The following is a 20,600-nucleotide window of genomic DNA, read 5'->3' on the forward strand; positions in this document are numbered from 1 at the left end:
CCGTAAAACTCGAACTGAAAAAACGGAATTAAAATGTCGCGGGAGAATTCACTGATGAAGAGATATAGGTGATACGTTGACGCTCCGATTGAGCATCAAATTTTACATAATACGTACAAAAAACCTAAATTAAGTACTAGCGCTAACCACGTGAACTAATTCCGACCAAAATGATGCATGCCCCGATGGCCTCTGCACGGGGCGGTGCCAGTGGTGGCGGAGGAGGGCGTCGACGCGGAGGACGGCGAGGAGCTCCTACTGGGAGTCAAGCTCGAGCGATCTCGAGTTTGACACGGTGGACGCGCTCCTCCCGGCGCGCCACCTCTTACTCCCGCCCTTGGCGGATGGCGTCGGCCTCCTCCCGGCGCCAGTGAGTGCGGGCCTCTGCCTCCGTGATCGCCCCCACCTGCGCGATCACGGCGTCCTCCTCGTCGGAGTCGTGGACGTAATCCCCTGCGGAGAATGTTGGCTCCCACACGACCACGACGTCTTCCTCCTCGGAGCGCGGGGGCGGCTCGAACCTCGGGAGGAGGAGCCCTCGGCACCGGTGTTCGTGTGTTTCGTGAGCTTGCCTGGGGGCGTGAGCCCCCAGTTCGTCCACCGGCGGACGCTGCGCTTGCGCTCACCCTCCGGGCGGTTGAACTTCCGTTGTTCCGCCTCCGGGGGGCCGCGGCGGCGAGTCCTCGCCGCCCAAACCTGCGCCACCCCGTACAGAGCTACCGCGCGAGGCCAATGGGTGGCATAGCTGGGGCGAAGCGGCGCTTCAGCGCAGTGGATTCCTCGTCGGAGAAGGTGGGTGGTGGCAGCGGAGCGGGTGGCAGCGACAGAGGGGAGTAGGGTTTGGAATCCGAACTCCTCCGCGACCCGTTTTAATACGGGGCGGCCTCCGAGTTTCTCGAGCCCCCGAACTCTGTTTACGGGCCAGACCGCGAGTTCGGGCTCCATTTTGGGCCTCTTTCAGCCCGAAGCCGTAAACTCGTTAGAATAATATGATTCCGGCTAGTTTTACGGGTACTATTAGAGTTACTCTCATGACATTGTTTCAGGATTCAGAGTAGTACTGTAGAACTACAAGGTCTAGCTGATGTAGCGGGACTACAAGGTCTTACTTTTGATCAATTGCTAGGCCTCGATGATTTGCCCAAGTCTGATGAACTAGCATGGAAATATATCAGTGGGCAGCCTTTGGTTAGACGCAAATCCTACTCCTACTAACACAAATGCGAAAATTGCATGAGTGGTACGAGAAATCATGAAGGGAGATCATAATTACCTCATGGTGGCAGTACGGAATGATCATTACTACCGTGAAGACTCCATAACTATTAAGCTTGAAGAATTGTTTCAGTTGTTCAATCTAGACGCTCTCGATAAATCCGTCGTTAGTTTCTATTGTTTGTAAGTAATTTATTTCTGTAATTAAGTCTCTAGCTCAACTCGTTCATTGCTTGTAGTTATCCGCACTATATATTCTTTTGTACACCATTATGCAGATGGAAGATTCTCGAATGCAGAAAAAAGACAGTCTATGCCATTGGGTTCATTGACCCATATGCTGTTAATTGGGCTATAATAGAAAGTTATCCCAAGAACAGAGAGTCCAACTTGCTAAAAAAATTAGTGAAACAAAATACCAGTGAGTACATATTAATTGATACACCAAGACAAAATAATGGTATCACTAAGATAGACTTGTGTTGTTGATCGTAAGGTAGGTAGTTAGCTAGTGAACGAATTTTGATGGGCACACTTGACCAGATCCAACTGCAAGAAGACAAATCACTAGGCTAATCGATTTAGACTTTGCGGTGTTGCATGTTTAAATTAAGCGCGTTTGTGTTAGTACTTAGTTAAACAGATCACTGCTCGATCCATCATCGGTGCCACTATGCTTACAAAAGGAGCTTATTTCATTTGTTATCAATCGGTCGTGACCTTGTAATAATTGTATATTCATGTTTCTAAAAGGCTGCAACAGTTTACTCCTGAGTTATGATATCCTGAATGTTTTAAACCTATTTTCTGTTTCCTGGAATTAAGAAATTCAAGCCGCACTCCAGGAAATATGGATGGCCAACCAATTGGACAGACAACTAATTGAACAAATTTGACCAAATTCGCGGATTGTGGGACATAAACACACAAGGTTGGCAGAGTGAAAGAGGTAGAAGAAAGGCATGAACCCACCTTCACACAAACGATAACCACTAACGGCCCACATAGGTTCAGCGTGAGGTGCTGCTGAGACCTATCATCTGGAGATTATTTAAGAAATTTCAAGTTGAACAACTGATGCCTCGATAGGTATGCTGGGTAAGACAATAGTTGGGCTCTGTTTCAGACAGATTTTCCAGTCTTCTTCCTATCCTGGTACTACAGGATTTGATGATTTACTTGATTTTTTTCCACCTTATCTTTTATCTTTAGGCTTGGCAGAAATGGTAGCTAACTAAGTATGTATACTAAAAGTCACTAGCCGAAGAATTTTACGATAAGACTTAATATATTTAGAAAGTATGATACTTTCTTTGTCTAAAAAAATGCTACAGATTTATGTAAGTATGAACATGTGAGCATATGCTTCCGCTATCCAGAAAAATAGGCTTCCGCTATCCGGAAATGCACTTTTGAATATGAGAGCATATATTAAGTCTTAAATCAATGTACTTCAAAACAAAGTCTTAAATCAATGTGGGTGGTAAATCCAAATTCAAAAACTCGTGTACTATATAGTGGTATAGATATAGATATAGATAATAGCATTCCCGAGGAGGTCATGGACTCATCCGAGGTGGTTTGGTCTACTCTCACCCACAAGGCCATAACTGTCATGGTTTAGTAGGGTAGGTAGTTTCACCATCGTCGAGTTCCATACTTTCATATGCATTTTGTATGAAAACTCGAATGCAATTCAACACAATTTGATCAAATTTCACTGAATGTGGGAAGTAAGTCCATAATAGCATGTCCGGGGAGGTCGCCAGAAGATCATCCGAGGTTGTTTGTCGAGTGTCGCCCACAAAGCCATAACTGCCATGGATTGGTAGGGTAGGTAGTTTCACCACCTTCGAGGTTACATAATTTCGGACATGGTTTGCATCAAAACTCGTACTATGCTCGGTTAGCAAAGCCTTTCATAATTAATGAGTTTTGGGGTGACTCAAATCAATTCATATGGTGGCCTTACCATGGTCCATGGATCACATTTTTGCAGTTCTCCAAACTTTGGAAAACGCTTCAAAGAGTGCAATGAAATCACAACACTTCGGACTGAGTTAGGTGGAAGCCCCTCCTTAAGTGTTTCTAGGCTCTTTTAAGCTCTATTTTTACAGAGGAACAAAAAATGCACACAAAAAAAATTCACATATATATGTAATTACATATCAATATGAAATTGTACATCTATGAGGGAAAAATAGGCATACAATTTTATGGCCAAATTACACACATATTATAATGGCACCAATATGTCTAATTGCACATATTTATGTAATTCACTTAAAAATAGGCATTTCTATCCAATTGGTAATTAATCTACATGCAATTGCACAAAAAAAACACAAAAAATAGAGAAATCGTACCAAAACCTGGAAAAAAAGTGAAAACCCAAAAAAGCTCGATTATCGAGCGACATGAATGCAAAAAAGTAACAAACATTAACAAGACTTATATACTAAACGGGTCCAACAGACAACGGGCCACAATAAAAGGAGACTTAATAGAGAAAAAAGATCAACAAGGGGTCGATCGAGTCCTATGTAGATTCTCGGTTAACCGAGAATTAGCCATCACGATATAAATATGAATCACCTTATCGAAAACCATAACTTTTTAAATCATCTAAATACCGGGCTCCAAAACAATCGTCATACAAAAATAAATAATAAAAATTCTAGGAACCAAACAATACCACATAAAACTAGATATGCACATATATTCTATAAGCTACACGCTAGTTTCGCTAAAAGATACATCACATTTAGGCTACACGAAAAAGACAATTTTTTAATAAAATTAAAGTACGTTATTCCTTTATACATCCACATTTTTTCTGCAGCACAAAATAGAATATACTTTTTACGTATACTTTGCACAAGTATACATACCACCATGGAGCTCGGATGCCACAAATTCTCTTTCTGCAAAAAGTGCACTATTTGCGGGGCTCTGTTTTCGGAATCTTGAAACACCATGGCACATACTCACTGAATTCACTTGGGCAAGGCAAGTATGGTCGGTGTTGGCCTTCTTGTCTCGGACTCAGGCCTTAGTGCTCTCATTTTTGATGGGTATATCTTCCATCACCGAGTGGCTTGATCTTTGCCATGCAAAGTCATCGGCAGGAAAAAGAAAGGGGATGAAATATGGAAAGAATGGAATCGGTTAGCCGAGTTGAGTTGCATCACTCTTCGCACGAATACGAGATGAGGCCATCCTCTGGAACATGGAATGAGCGAAGATCCCTTCCAACTAGGGCTGCGTTCTTTGCTTTTGTTTTCTGCCTTTTTTTTTTTTGCTTTGGCGACTAGGGTTTCTTCTCGCCTTAGTTAGGCGATTTGCACAAAAATAACCAAAAAGTGAAAGAAAAGCACAGACTGACCCTCCGGCGAAACTATTTCACCTATCTAACCCTTTTGTGTGGCACCCCTCCCATCGGCGCCACACATGCCAGTGTGGCGCCCCTCCTGCCGGCGCCACTCTCCCAGCCGACGTGGCGCCCTCGACGCTGAGCTGGTGCGCCGATCCAACGTGGCAGCATGTGTGACGCCCCTCCCATCGGCGCCACACATGCCAACTTATATCAAGTTTTCGGTCGAAAACATCCAGGGGCTTCGGACGTCTGGGACTTAGCCGTTTTGGCGAGCCTCTATGTGTGGCGCCGATGCCACGGGCGCCACACTAGCATGTGTGGCGCCGATGCCACGGGCGCCACACATCCACTTAAGTGTGGCGCCCGCGCCCGCCGCCAGCCCGACCCTCTCTTTCTCTTCTTTCTCTCCTCTCTTTCTCTCCTTCAACTGCCGCCGCCGGCCGCCTCTCCTCCGCCCCCACCAAATCCTCCACGGATTGGACAGATCTGGCCGGCCAAATCCATCCCCATACAATCCTCAAGGTATTCCCCTTCGTTCCCCTTTGATTCATCCAAGATTTGCTCCGGTTTAATTCGATTTACCCGTTTTTCCTAGATTGAAAATGTTGGTTGTTGGAATCTATATTGATGTGTATGTATTGAAATTGATGTGCATGTATTCATCCAAGATTTGCCTCATTGTATGCATGTGTTTGAACCATAGATTTGTTGGAATCATAGATGTTAAATTTTGCTAGATTTGTACATGAACCCTAGACATGGAAACTAGATATGTATGTATCCTAGATTCGTGGAGGAACCCTAGGCATCAAATTTCATGAATGTGTATGTGAAGGAATAACTCATATGGTGTTCTATCCCTAGATATGAATGTATATGTATGTATTTGATGTATTTGTGATGGCTTATTTGGATATATTCTCATGTATGTGTTGCTCATAATATGTTGTATTTGTGTAAACATGTAGGATGGTGTGGCTCCTGGATCAAGAGTATGACAGGGATCACCGGGCTGTTCATATGACGGAGAGGACAACGGATCTTCACCCTTTGAAGATTCGTTACCATGGCACAGTGGATATACCATATGACGAGAGGTACACGGAGTTCATCGAGCCTACCGGTCTTCTCCCGTTCATATCCCTTGTAAGCCGTGGGGGGGGGGGGGGCGAACATGAACCCCTCGGCACTCACCGCCCTTGTCGACCGGTGGAGGTCGGAGACGCACACATTCCACTTGAGGGCCGGCGAGATGGCCCCTACTCTCCAGGATGTTTCCATGATCCTACTGGCATGTTCTAACGCGTCTCACTAACTAGTACATCATCTACTGCCCCTACTTCGTGGTAATGGATTCTCTCACTAACTAGTACATCATCTAGATTGTCATGTGCTCGCTTAAATTGTGTATGCTATGTTTGTCACAGCGGACAGAGATCCAAAAAACAGCTCACGAGTGTGAGATTATGTGGGAGTAGAGCGGGAGAGATGAAAAGCCTGTCGGACCGTTGCGGCATTTCATTAAGGTATGATCACCAACTTTGAATGTACGCTATTATGTTCTAGTGGCTTTGCAACCATGAGTTCCATGACGCAGAACACTGCACGAAAGATGCGGCGGTTAGCCAACTTGCTAGGTTGCCGCGAAGGCGAAGTTCCTACATCCTCCTCTTCTGAAGAGCGGGAGGTATGGACTAGTTTGTTGCTGTCAAACATGTTCTTACTAATTTCAACTTTTGTAATCTCATGTGTTCATGTTTGTGAAGATTCCTGACGACGAGGAAATTCTGAGTCAAAGCATATGTGGTGACCCTGCATACCACTGCATGTTGTAGTATGCCAGTCGTTGATATAACATTCACGAAGTACCATTTCGCAAATATTACATCCCTCAGAGTAGTACAACAGAACATAGCAGATCCATAACTCATTCATTTATTATTACAAGCATAATACACATATCGTCTCGGAGCTCCTCTTGGGTCCTAAGAGGGATACTCCTGGGTTCGAGGCGAACCCAACTTAACTTACAATATAGAAGTCTCATTAAGTTATAAATTTATCTCCTCGAGCAACTAAGTACTAAGAGTTCGCACTGCTCGGCTACTACTACTACTCGGTGCTTCTAGGCTTGATCTCCTCCGGAAGCCTCCCCGGTTCCGTAGACTATGAGGTAGTCTACGCCTTCAATACCTCCAGAGAGGTCTGGTTCTTCATAGCCGATGATCTCGGCTCCTTCAGGGTTGTCGTAGTCCTCCTCCAGACGGTTCAGACAATCTAAGCAAGGGATTTAAGAGTGGGATGAGTACGAGCGTACTCAACAAGTTCATTATAGATAAGAGGTGTTTAATGCACTAGCTACGATATTAGACCAGAAAGTCTAATACCAATGCAAGTTTTGATAAACATTTCTTCAAGAGATTGCTTTTATTTCAAAGAGCTATGTCCGTCAGCCTTCACCGGTTTACTAGAACTTCATGGAGCTCCTTTCCGGCCGCGTTCGCAGCTTCCATATCCCGGAACAGGGAGTGACAGGTCACGGTTCTTTACACTCTGCAGAGGTGTGTTGCTTTATCCATAAGAGATCTTAACCTTGGTGCCAACCGGGCAGCTTTCCCGTCCACACTTCCTTCGGTGTGAGGCCCGGTATAAGGTCTAGCCAATCATGTTCCTCCGCTACCTCGAACACCCACCCTTTGTTGCATGCCCCGACCCTGGGTCCTCGCCGGTCCCATTATTCCCTTAGATTTCAGGGTGGACCCCGACCACGACGACAGTCTGGGATCGAACCAAACTCCTTTGCCGGTAGCTGCAACCCATCCTAGACCGCAATACCGTGGGGACTTAGGACTCCCCAGCCTCACCATCTTACTCCATCGGGCGACAAGTGTACTACGGACAATGCCGTGGGGACTTAGGACTCCCTGAGCCTCACCAGCTTGCCCCCTTGGATTACAAGTGTACTACGATAAAGCGCGTCCGTTGATGAACGAGAGGTGGAAACACTTTTGACTACTCCGTCCCACTCCGGATCTTATGGTTAACACGGTTATTACGGCACAAGAATCACTGGCGACAGTTGTTGTTTAATCCTAGATGGATATAAACCCTTGCAATGGAACCTCCACCATATCAACACAATCCATGGTTCCATTGCCAACCACATAGTCATATTCATAGTTATGAAAATAGTGGTTTTGGTTTTTATGCAATAGTGATAACCATAATACTTTGCAAGTAATTTGATAGAAATACTCAAATGACATGAGCAAGTGATGAACTTGCTCGAACACCGCAAAGTTTTGCAGTTGGATGGTGTGGACTGACCCTTGTCCTCTGTTTCTGAAAAAATAGCATCATTGTCCGATAAGGGCAATGGTTAAAGAAGCAATTATGCATGATTCCAGTTTTAGGGTTTGTTCCCCCCTTCCAATGACATTATTATTTCATGTAAGAGGTTAATACTAAGACTGATTTGGAGATACTCTATTTAGGGTAAATAAAACCTTGAAATGTTGTCAAGGTGTTTTTAAAGTCCAAATGCATTAATGGACTTATTTTCATTATTGAAAATAATATGTGTGATTTAAATGATTATTTAAATCATCAAATTAAGACTTATTCTTAGTTGTCTTCAAAAATTCCCTTTGACATTTTATTCAGATAGAGAATTTTATGCTGATCAATTTTCATATTTTTAATTATTTTTTTAGAGCTTTTAAACATTTCCTATGTAATTTCAAAGTTTCTGTATTTAAGGGATTTTGTGAAATGACCATAATGCCCCTACGCCCACCTGTCAGGGTGGCCCAGCGGGTTAGGTCGCACCCGAGCCACCCTTTCGGCTCGGTCGGCCCACTCGTCTTCTCCTCTCTCCTCGCGCAGAAACCCTAGTCTCTCCTTTCTCTCTCGCGATGCCATGGTCGCCGCCGCCTTCACCGAAATATTCCGGCCATCTCCGGCCAACTCCGGCGATGAGATGCGGCGGATCTGGACCGCCTCACGACGGCGCACCAGATCCTCCGGCTAGATCTGCTCTCCGTCTCTTTCTTCGCTCGCCCCCGTCGCGTTCGCCCGCACGGCCATGAGGTTGCGTGGTGATGCGCCGCTCATCGGCGACTTTGGCGCCGTGATGCTGCCGTGGGCGCGGCCGTGGTGGTGATTGGGCGCTCGCGCTCGGCGACGCCAGGCCTGGCCGCGGCTTGGCGCTGCCGTGGTGGCCCGTGCCGCCGTGCCGCCATGGCACGATGTGGTGCTCCGCCCAGGTACGTGCGCCTCCATCCTCTTCCTTGCTTCTTCCTTCACTGTCCTGCTCTACCACTTGAGCTTGCTGTGCATACGTGTGTGCTACTGCTGCACTTTTGGCTAGCTGCTGCTCTTGCTCTGCTGCCATGGCCTTACCTGTGCTACTGCTGTTCTTGCTATTGGCCCTACTGGCCTTGGCCAGTGTTGCCCAGGCCATGCTAGTGCTTGCTATTCTTTCTGAATTCCTGTTCTGTGCCTCTATTCTAGTTGCTACACTTGTTAGAATTCAAGTGTGATCATGTGTGATACCCTGGCTTGATTACAGTGTGCAATTTCTTGCAAATTTGCAAGTGCCAGAGCCATGATGGCTTATTCTGGTGCTCAGATTTAGGATTGTGCTCAATTGAGCATTACCGTGGGCTTACAGTGTTATTACATAAGGATTTGATGTGTGCCTTGCTTGTGCATTTTGATCTAGTGGCTCATCATGCCTTTGATGTGCTCTGAATACAATCATGAATTATTATTTGATTATCTGTGAAGCATCTATTGATTAACTGTGGCTGTTTAATTCATATAATTCCTGTGTGATGCCAGCGATTGATTCTAGCATGCTTTGGCATGCTCTAGCAGGCTCTGGTGATCAATTGATCACCACTTGCTTGTTGATTGCATGCTTGCTTGCTGCCTGTGCCTTTCTGGTGCTCCTCTTGGTGTCTGTGTGACACATGTACTTGTGCTGGTGTGTGTTAATGCTTGCTCAAGCATCATCTGATGGTTGCAGTGAGCTATTGGGTCACTGGCAAGGTGTTGGTGCTTTGGTTACTTAACTGTTTCATTTATCTGTAATTCCTTGCTTTACTAGATGGATAAATGATGTGAACTGTTTAACAGTATGATCATATGGATGAATTTGATGTAGCTAGAGGGATGCCAACCACTGGTTGGGTACCCTAGCTCATACTGAATCCTACTGGTGATGATGTGATGCTTTGGTGACTTTCTTGTGTGGCTAGGTAGCTGTTGTGACCCTAGCAGACTTTGTCTGCTAGAAATGGTTGCTCCTACCTCTGTTGGATGCTTCTGTGCACTAATCCTGGTAGTCTTTCATAGGCTGCTAGGTTATTTGATGTTGAAATCATACTGGACAGATAACTGTCCAATATTCTGATGGCTTTGCTAGCTGTGTGTTGCTAGGTGAATCTGGGTGGCTAGATAGGGATTAGTTCCTTGCTGGATTTCCCTGGTTATGTCACTTTTAATTCTGTTGGCTTAATCAGTATTCCCTTGGATACATTCCTAATGGTTTTACCCTTATTTTGCTTGCATCCTATGGCTGGTAGCCAAATGATGATACAAACAGGGTACTCACACCCTTTTGCTTATGTGTGTTTGATGCACATGCTTATTTATGAGCAAGACAGATGCTTGCTCATGATTCTTGTGTATACCTCACTCCAGCTCCTAGATTGAGTTGTTGGTGTAGAGGATTTCTTCTGATTTGGATTTATGATCTTGCCCTGCTCCTCCTGGCTTGCTGATGATGCTTGGTTACTTTCTGGTAATTGGGGCTAGGTGAGACAACTCTTGCTGTTCACCTGTTCTTGGTGTTCTTGAGCTGTTCTTGCTAGCTCTTGGTTTCTGGTGGACTTACCCAGTGAATTCTGCCGATGATCTGTGGGTTCTGGCGGTGGAAAATGTTTTATACCATCTTTGCTTTGCTCACATGGTCGACAGCTGAGCCAGGCATGCTTGAGTGACTCACTAGCTGTGTGTGTGTGTTGTGCACCATGCACACAGCCTTGTGAGCAGGCTGTGTGTGTGACCTGATGCTTTGCATCAGACCTGGGACTTGGCTGTGAGATGGATCAGCTCGGCAGCCTTGGTCATATCCACTCAATTCAATATTTTTGCTAACCTGCCAAGTGGCATTGCCACTTGGCATAATGTTGTTTTGGTTTTGTTTGTGTGCAGGGATCAAGCAATTGATCAAGATGAACATGGAGATCATCAAGTCCAAGATCAGATGATAATTACCTTGTAGTATTTAGGATAGAATCATAACTTGTACCTTTCTTTTATTTTCATTTTCTATTTTTTTCCTATTTGTGTAATGTGTTGTAATATATCATATTTCTATTCTGGATATTGTAAATGACATTGTATTATGTGTGATTATCGATAAAGCTCAAGTTTTCCTTAATGAGCTTTATCTAAGTGTTATATTATTTATATTCTTGATTACTTATAATTATTTATTGAATTAACTCAAGTTTGAATTATGGAATTTCCATTTGATGTTTGAATTTGAAATTCAAATTCAAATTTGGTTTGAATTCAATGATGCAACTTAATTTGGAATTCAATCATGCAACTTAGGATTGTGATGCATCTTCTCTTCTCTCTTCTCAAAACCCTAATCTAGTTAAGTAGGAACAAGTTTGTCGCACTCTCGAAACCCCAACCCTGTAAGATGTCGAGAGAGAAACCTGTCCCCCTTCTATGCAGTTTTGTTTTAAAAGCGCGAAATTTCTCCGGAATTTACGATGCAATGCACATCCCTTTCTAAAATCTACCCCTCGATCGTCTCTAAACCTGGGACATTACATCATACCTCCAAAGCATACCTCCAAGCAAGCCCCACGGTCAGCTTACCAGTTGAAGCCAAGGGGCAAGGCTCCAAACCGGTACATTCCGGAAGATTATGTCAACCGAGGAAAGAAGGTTGTCATTGAGGAGGATGAGGGGCCGCCGCGGAGATCATCTTTGTCGAGGATGAGGAACGACGAGCCGTTATCTTCAGAGGAGGAGGAGCGGGAGGAGCAAGCAGCAACAAGAGCCACGGCGGCGGACGAAGAGGATGGCCGTCCGGAAGCAGCCCGTGAGGACGGCACGTCGAGGACGACACTAGGATGTGCTACGTGTTGTTGTGAACTATATCTTCATAAGTATCGAGTTGAGAACCCTATGTCATTTCGAACAATGTTTGTAATGCTACTTGTTGTTTGAATCTACTTGGTACGATGTGAGCTATGAAGTCTTATATGTGTATGTTCTGAAATTGCTACTTGTTGTGTCCAATGTTGTACTCAAAACTGTTGGAGTTTGGTAGGATTTTTCATGTTTTTAACACAAGTCAATGTGTGGCGCCCTTCAAACTAGCGCCACACTGCACTGTGTGGCGCCCGTGGCATTGGCGCCACACATGCCAACATATAGCAACTTTTGGGTCGAAAACATCCAGGGGCTCCGGACGATTAGTCCTTAGCCGTTTTGGCGAGCCTCTTTGTCTGGCGCCCGTGGCATCGGCGCCACACAAGAGCCTCGTAAAACGGCTAAGTTCCAGATGAATTGTCTCAAGTATGTCTTGGGTAATTGTAAGTGCATGTGTGGCGCCGATGGGAGGGGCGCCACACATGCTGCCACGTCGGATCGGCGCACCAGCTCAGCGTCGAGGGCGCCACGTCGGCTGGGAGAGTGGCGCCGGCAGGAGGGACGCCACACTGGCATGTGTGGCGCCGATGGGAGGGACGCCACACAAAAGGGTTAGATGGGTGAAATAGTTTCACCGGAGGGTCAGTCCGTGTTTTTCTTTCACTTTTGAGTTATTTTTGTGCAAATCGCCCCTTAGTTATAGCTCTTTCTGTAACATAACTTGTATCTTTTTTTTGGTGTAAACATAACTTGTATCTAATCAATGAATTTAGCAGCTCTGCCGCTAATATTTTTTTAAGAGTGCAATATAAACTGTCTACCAGGTGATAAAAAAAAAGTGTCTAACAGTTGTCGCATGATGGGCCGTTCTGCCCGAGAGGCCACTACGCAGAAGCAACAATCCTGAGCCCGTGCGACAAAAATCCCCCGGCGTTCCAAAAAGAAAAAACCCACAAATTATCACCAAATCCTCTCGCGGCGGCGGCGCGGCCTCCCACTCCTACGGTCGGCGGGTGGCTTGCGGCGGCAGGGAAGCAAAGCTGAGCTCGCACGGGAAGTCCAGTTCGTACTTAAGTGCTCGCCGGGTCGAGCTAAGGTCTCCGGGAGCCCTAACCGCCCACCAGCACTCAAGGTGTTCGTGCAATTGCGTCGCCGGCGTGGCTCGGGTGCTTCTTTCCTGCCACTACGTGCTTGGTGTACGGGTGTGGCAGCGCGACCAGCTACAGGCAGACGGAAGAGAAGTGACTTCTTCGCCGGCCATGTCGTCTCTGGTGAGCCGGCCAACGCCCCCCGCGCTGTCCGGCGGCGTTTCACCAGCAGCATCGGCGTCAGTGGTGGCATTCGGCGCCACATGGCTCCGCAGCAGCAGCAGCTATGGCATTCCTACTCGGTGTAGAGCTCTCGTCCCCTGCACGGGTTCGTCCAGTGGAGGTCTTGCCAAGGATAGGCAGCAGGCCTGCCAAGAGAACGCCGCTGCTGAGAATCAAGACGGGGGTCTGGGTTGGAGCAAGGACGAGATCGAGGCCATCTCGGCGCTGTTCGCCCGGCCGATGCACCAAAAGCCGCCGAAGCCCCCGAGCCCGGCGACGCGGCGGCAGCTCCCGCTACCGCAGCCCCACAAGACGAGGCTGCCGGCCGCCCCGACGCCGAAGCAGCACGTCCGTCTCCCCTCGCGCTCCTCGTTCAGCGACCGGGTGCGCAAGGACCCGGAGGTCCTCATTGGGATCGCCCGGGAGATCGCCGCGCTCGCGCCGGACTCCGAGGTGTCCACGGTGCTGGACCGCTGGGCGCCGTTCCTCCGGAAGGGGTCGCTCTCTATGACCATCCGGGAGCTCGGCCACATGGGGCTCCCCGAGAGGGCGCTCCAGACGCTGTGCTGGGCGCAGGCGCAGAAGGCCGTGCTGCTGTTCCCCGACGACCGCATCCTGGCCTCGGCCGTCGAGGTCCTGGCGCGCTTCGACGAGCTGAGGATGGAGTCCGCGCTCGAGGAGTGCGTGCCGTCGGCGAGCCGCGCCGTCCTCGAGGCCATGGCGAGCGGGTTCATCGGGGCGGGCAAAGCAGGCCTCGCGCGCAAGGTGCTCGAGCTTGCCAGGGTAAACAAGAGGACGCTGCACCCGGGCATCTACGCGAAGCTGATCCTGGAAGTTGCCCAGACACCGGAAGGCTACGGGCTCGCTGCTGCGCTGCTCGATGAGCTTGGTGAGAGGCCGGACTTTGACCTGCGACCGCAGGACTGCACGGCTGTCATGAAGGTCTGTGTAAAGCTCAGGCGGTTCGCGGCCGTGGAGAGCTTGTTCAGCTGGTTCAGGGCGTCTGGCAGGAACCCGACCGTGGTGATGTACACGACTGTGATCCACAGCCGCTCCCGAGACGGGAGGCACCGGGAGGCGTTGGCCCTGGTGTGGGAAATGGAGCAAGCAAACTGCCTTCTTGACCTGCCGGCATACCGGGTCATCGTGAAGCTGTGTGTGGCATTGAGTGATCCAGAGAGGGCTTTTCGGTACCTGTCTAGGTTGAAGGAGGCTGGGTTCCTTCCGACCAGTGACATATACTGTAATTTGATTGAAGGCTATGCCGTAGCGGGGAGGACGGCTAAGTGCCAGCAGCTGATCAGGGAGGCTGAGTCCACCGGCGTGATGCTTGACAGGAGGCTGGTTTCTAGCTTGTCTGAGATGCGAACTGGACATCCTTGATCCACTGGAAAAGGGAAAGTATTTGCTCGTGTAATTATCTGTAGGTGGTAAGTTGTATCACAAAGAGTGTGTGTATTCTGTGTTGGCAATTCTATGCTAAGAAGCGTATATTTGATAATGCTTCATACTGAATTTTGGTTTGCATACATTGCTTTAACCTTTGAGATTGTTGATAGTTTTAATTGCTAGTACCAACTATCCATTTATTTCTCTGAACAGTTTGTTAACAAATTAATGAACATTATTTTTGTAGATTGTTCTATTGTGTTTCCAAGCTTGCATCAATTTGCTGTATGGAGATAGATGGGAACTTTTTGTGTATGGTCAAATTATGTTTCAGTCATGTTTAATCTTGAACTCTGCACATGTTTCTGATTTATTCCTTTTATGAAATTGGTTGCTTCACAAATATCAAACAGGTTATTTTTTGCGTAGAGCATCATTTTGGTTACACACATTTTGAAATCCATGACTCAGATTTGTTTGGTTTCTTGAATCTTTTGGTATGAAGATTGGAGACAGAGTATTGGGATCAGTTACTGGGAATTGTAAATCATTTAAGAGTTAACAACACTCCAATTCTGTGAGAGGTAAATAGTATCATGCTTTACCCTGTCCTTTTTATTTATCTTGTCAGTGTATATCATTCCGTTGCTGATGTACATCCCTATGATGATATGTTCACGTCTCAGTTTGTGAATTTTGATTCAACCACTTTTCAGGCTATCTGATAACAGGGCTGGCCAGAATTTGCTGAAGGTTGCTCTCTTCAGAAGTAAAACTTGTACGGGTACCAATTAATCACTGATATTGGACTAACTGCCATTGCAAGAGGGTAGACTGATCTTGTCTTTCTGGATATAAGTGTTCTCCCGGTAAATACTTATGAGACTGAATTTACTGCACTACGAGTCGTCCAAAAATTGAGAATGAAAGTGGCATCTACTTCAGTTTTTGTTGTTCAGACTAGGTTTGGGAAACTGTCCAAAACCTGTTGGTAAGACGTTTAACTAGATTTTAACAAAGAGAAAATGTGCTCCTCTTCATTTGACCCTAATCATTGTTTTTTGTGCCAAACCTGTTAATTAGCTGCCCTAGTACTAGCTTTTAGGAGCTTGGATAAAGTATTAGCTCCATTTTTACCCAAAGAACTCAGACTGACTCTATGATTTTTATTTTTTTTTGCGAATTTCAAATATATTAATCAAGGAACAGAGGATAGGTCCTGATTACAAGCCCGCATAATGAAGTCTAGTCCTGAGTGGGGCCAGACTTGGGTGCACTGACGAGTGCAACCCCATCTCGCTAGAATATGACTAACAGAGTTCAGTTCTCTAATGATATGCCTAACCTGGCATTCTCTACCTAGCTTACAGAGGTATTTTGCTTCATTTATGAGTGCAGCAACCGGTGATCTGTTAACACTAGCATCATTGATCATTGCCGTTGCCTCCTGGCAATCATTTTTTATAATGATCGGGCAATCTGTTCTCTCCAGCGCAAGAGCAAGGCCTTCAGTAAATGCCATAATTTCAGCTTCCAGAGGGCCATCACATGAGCTCAGATGCCTACAAACTGCAAAGATAATACCGCCTTCCTCATCCCGTAGTACAAAGCCTCCTCGCCGCTCTCCTTCCTCCCAGGAGCCATCGACGTTCAATTTCGTCCAGCCTGGAGGTGGCTTGGACCATCTTTTTGTTGCCTTTTGCTTGTTGCCAGCAACGTCCTTCTTCCTCCCCTTGGGCTGCAGGTGATTATAGGACACCACTGTCTTCCCCTTGGTCGGATCCGCCGTAGGCGCTTGCTTGATCATCAACAGGGACTCGACATAGCTGCATAGGAATCTTCTTGAGGCTTTAATTGGCGGAGCAGGTTTGTTGTGGACCACCTCGTTCCGGACATGCCATGTCCAGACTGACTCTATGATGGTAGACGTTACAACTCAGAATTCACAACCATAGGCTGGATGGAAGGCAGCGCTGGCCAATGTGTCGTGCAACTTTGGCGAGCTCAGTCTCTTTACCATAAGGTGAGTTCGAACTTTTAATTTGCTTTGACTTCATGGTTTGATGGATGGCATGTATGAATATGGCTAGCAATTTGGGAAATAGTTGTAAATTGTGTCTTAGTTTTTGATTAATAATATAGTATGGAGAGGATGAACAATATGTTGTCACTCTTTTAAATATGGAACTTAAATTTCTGGTCAGATATGGAGAGGATGAACAATATGAGGATGGTCAATTCGTGATATCGGACCACACATCGAAGGCTTAGCCCTCATCAGAACTTTTCGCGTATCATGTATAAAAAGAGTGGATGAACACGTACAATAGAAGTACTTATTGATCATATTATATCATAGGGAAATGCTAATTAGTACAACCCCCAGGTCCCCCGTACTTGAACTTGTTAGTCATAAATCGACTTACTTGATAGCATTCCTTATTAGATACGTAAGATTGAATTCCGGGCATTGGAAGGGGTGGATAACCCGTCTCATCTACATTGATATATTGTAGATCCTCAAATGTAGCAGAGTTCTCTCTAGGCCAGTGCCCATTTCCCATGGGCGGGCTAGGGTTCCCTGGAAGAGATGTAGTGTAACCACCCCATTGTATATGATCGGCATAGTAATCTAGAGTATTGAATAGACTCTTTGGCCAATATCCGACGGGTGCAAGCTTTTCACCACCACGAGCAAAGTGTAGCCACCAATCTCCATCATCTTTACTCTGTAAAATTATTGAAGTGCTCATGTTATATATAAGTACTCACTCAATTCATCGTAAAATGTACTTAAAACTAAATTTATTTTGTCATCATAAGGAAGGAGAGAAATAAATTCTTACCTTCCATTGACACATAAGAACAATATATTCTATTGCTGAGTAGTAAAAAGAAATCAGAAACATTAATTGCAAGAAAGTTGGCATCCCACCTTGAATATCTTGATAGTTATCTTACGTTTCACATCAAGAGTATCTCCTGGAGTAATAGGGGCATAGTTAACGGGTACAAATCCATTGCAGTTCAAGTCAAAACATCCTGTTGAGTTGTATCCATCAGCCTGGCCATTCCCAGTAAAATCATTGGTTATACAAACTAAACCCTTCTACTTCGTGCCATAGTCATGAAAATACTCTTAATATGCTAGCACCTATGGGAGATATGTTTATTGTCATGTTTCAATGCATATCATGTGCCACACTAGTACTAAACTACAAATTACTCTTCTTATGCGTAACAATATGATAATCCTACGTGATGTTGTAGTATTTTATTTTCCATGCTATGTTAGCACCATGATGGGGATCAAATTGCACAAGACATTTTCCATAGAAAAAGAAATCAAATTGAAACATATAAGTTAAATCTAGTTACAAAGAGGTGGAAAGTTGATAACATACCGTCCATCCTACAAGGAAATGTGTTTTTTTGTCACCATAATAAGAAGGTGCAATCTACATAAGTCAGGAGATACGATTAATCATAGAAACCATACTTTAAATAAAACGTTTCCACCAAGGATGGATGAATTGACTTACGTTCCATCCGACATGTATAATATTAAGATTCTCGTGATGACCTTCTTGGAAATTCGCTACCCAGATTTCAGCAGAAATTTGTCCCTTCTTGACATCCAATGACTCAAAAACATCTAGAGTAGCCATGGCTCCATAAAACTTTATTACAAAATATGGTATTGATTCATAAATTGCAAGCTGTAAAGAAACACAAACATAATTAGTAGTACATTATATTATGATGGAACTTTATGAAATATTGATATATTTCTAAGTTGAATTTCCCAAAAATAATTATATAACGATATGTAAAATAAAAAAAGAAAAGTCATAGTGTAATAATGGTAATTAATATAGTATATAATGCAAGTATTGGCTAATTCTTTTAAGACATTAAAAATTTGTGGGGTAAGTATGACTCAAATAAATACCAAAACAAGATGGTTCTTTTAAGAGTGGAAAATAATTAAATTTATTTTGCTTGTCGATTTGTAGTAGCAATATGTCGGGAACACTCTTTGTGGATTTTGTACATGTAAAGGATTGATGCTTGAGTATACAACGTTTACAAAATTATGCATTATAAAAAAATCTCAAACATACATAGATGAGAATTATGTCATATCATGAAAAAAGTATGATCGAATATACTCTATGGAAAAGTAAAAATGTTCAATTTCGTTTTTGAACATTGTAATAACAAATATTTTTCTTCTTTGTACATGGGTCCTTTTTTTAAAGAACAGTAATATCTTTATAAATATTTTCATCTGTAAGTGGAACTAGAGGAGTAGATACACCATACATATAAACTTATTCTACATGTCATCTTCTAGCTATCAAAAATTTAATTTTACACCCTTAGACTATAAAAGTCCAATATGAGAACTCCACAAAATGAGACTGCATGTCCAATCATCAAGAAGCCTCTCACATCATATTTCACCAATATAATTCCTAACATATTTCATGCATATTTTGATAAATACAATTTTCATGTATTAATAAGTAAGTACAACTACTTTTTAGTTGGTTCTTATTGTAGAGAATTCAAATTAGAAAAACAGTAGCATGATATGTATAATATATGAATGAACCATACATAAGAATGAACTTACATGATCGATCATTTCACCATTTAATGGTTTGGCCTTAGTTGATAGTAAGCTCACATTAGAGGATGCCCCTATTTTGGATAGAATGTGCCTCCGAAGATATGGGTTGTGACACCATGTTGTAGCAACTTTCTCAAGGCAAAAGATAGAGAGTAGCAAGAAAACATACATAAGTTTCATCCTTTCTGAAAGAAATGTGAATGCTTGCACTATCATTCAAAGTAGATACGATGGAAATTAAGTAAACAATTTATATAGATTGAAATATTAATGGAAGAGATAAATATATTCACGTCATTTATTGTTCTCCCTAGGTGCAAATGAAAGGAAATATCATATAGTATATTTTGCATATATTCATTAATGAAATAGAATTGATATAACTCCACACACATATAATCTAGAAATGAAGGTAATTTACTGTGCTCCTTAATTGTAGTGGGAATTAAATTCCATATCGTATATATTTATGAAAAAAGATTGCATTGTTGTAGATATACATAGAATCCATAAATGACGGCATTTTATTGTGCGCTCCTTGATGTGGGAGATAATTTTTATATGTATAGGAGTATTTATTAAAATATTGATATCATTGCAAATATGCATAACGTCCATATATAGTAATAATTTATTGTGCTCCTTGCGGTGGAAATTAAATTATATATCCTATTCATTTATGATTTTTTTTAGAAAACAGTACAACGTAGACGCTCACAAACACGCACGTACAAACACCCCTATGAACGCACGCACAACCTACCCCTATGAACACCTCCGAGGGACTGAGCCGGCATATCTTGAGATTGACGAAGTCACCACTAGCGCCTCGCTATTGACGAGCACATCACCTACCACTGAAAGCATAGCGCCGGTTAAATCCTGGAATAAATTCAGGTAAATGCAAACACCCATGCCAAGTCTAGAACTTGAACCTGGGTGGGCCGGTTCCACCACAAGGGACCTAACCATCAGAGCCAAGCTCTGTTTGCTTTATGAAAAATATTGATATTGTTGCACATATGCATATAATTTGTAAAGGACACAAATTCCTTGTTCTTTCTCAACATATATTTAACGGGATACAAATGCGTAGTGGATAACAAATAGGGGATTTCATTCGTACTGGTTCAAGGGAATTTGGTTCACATAGTTAGAGAAATATTGGAATATGTAAAATGGATTAGAATTATCACAACATGATTTAGAATTATTTTGCACGAACTTCTCAAAAAGCAAAAGGAGAACGTATTTCTCAACTGGCTGATGCGTTGACGCATCATCCAATCCAACTCCCGCTTCGCGTTTTCCACCCCGTCTTCAACCCATTTCCCAGACTCCAACCCACACCTCCAATACCTCCGTGGCTATTTTTCATCTTAGCTTGTTGGCCATTGATGCATATCCTCAGCATCAGCCACTGCTTCATGTTAGCCGGCCAGCACCGACACTTCTCCTCAACAGGCCCTCTCTCTCTCTCCCACCATGCTGATTG

At 44.2% G+C, this 20,600-nt stretch overlaps 2 protein-coding genes across 2 annotated transcripts; one reads left to right on the top strand and one right to left on the bottom strand.

Moving 5' to 3' along the window:
* Positions 1-12,759: 12,759 nt before the first annotated feature.
* On the top strand, positions 12,760-14,492 carry LOC124686113 (pentatricopeptide repeat-containing protein At2g01860-like). Its single transcript, XM_047220112.1, has one exon. The coding sequence runs from the start codon at positions 13,030-13,032 to the stop codon at positions 14,461-14,463; it is 1,434 nt and encodes a 477-aa protein (XP_047076068.1). The 5' UTR covers positions 12,760-13,029; the 3' UTR covers positions 14,464-14,492.
* Positions 14,493-16,835: 2,343 nt separating this feature from the next.
* LOC124689384 lies at positions 16,836-18,137 on the bottom strand. The gene is made up of 4 exons (XM_047222927.1): positions 18,012-18,137; positions 17,874-17,927; positions 17,405-17,533; positions 16,836-17,198 (listed from the first exon to the last, which is right to left on the bottom strand). The coding sequence occupies exons 1-4, from the start codon at positions 18,135-18,137 to the stop codon at positions 16,836-16,838; spliced, it is 672 nt and encodes a 223-aa protein (XP_047078883.1).
* Between the last annotated feature and the right edge of the window lie 2,463 nt (positions 18,138-20,600).

This window comes from Lolium rigidum, chromosome 2, assembly GCF_022539505.1.
Source record: "Lolium rigidum isolate FL_2022 chromosome 2, APGP_CSIRO_Lrig_0.1, whole genome shotgun sequence".
NCBI classification, from domain to species: domain Eukaryota; kingdom Viridiplantae; phylum Streptophyta; class Magnoliopsida; order Poales; family Poaceae; genus Lolium; species Lolium rigidum.

Bases quoted from the DNA above. Each gene is read 5' to 3' on its own strand.
- LOC124686113 (XM_047220112.1), top strand. From the start codon at position 13,030: ATGTCGTCTCTGGTGAGCCGGCCAACGCCCCCCGCGCTGTCCGGCGGC.
- LOC124689384 (XM_047222927.1), bottom strand. From the start codon at position 18,137: ATGGCTACTCTAGATGTTTTTGAGTCATTGGATGTCAAGAAGGGACAA. The intron at 17,928-18,011 runs GTAAGTCAATTC...TGACTTATGTAG, and splicing joins TTATACATGTCGGATGGAAC to ATTGCACCTTCTTATTATGG. The intron at 17,199-17,404 runs GTGGGATGCCAA...ATAATTTTACAG, and splicing joins TAACTATCAAGATATTCAAG to AGTAAAGATGATGGAGATTG.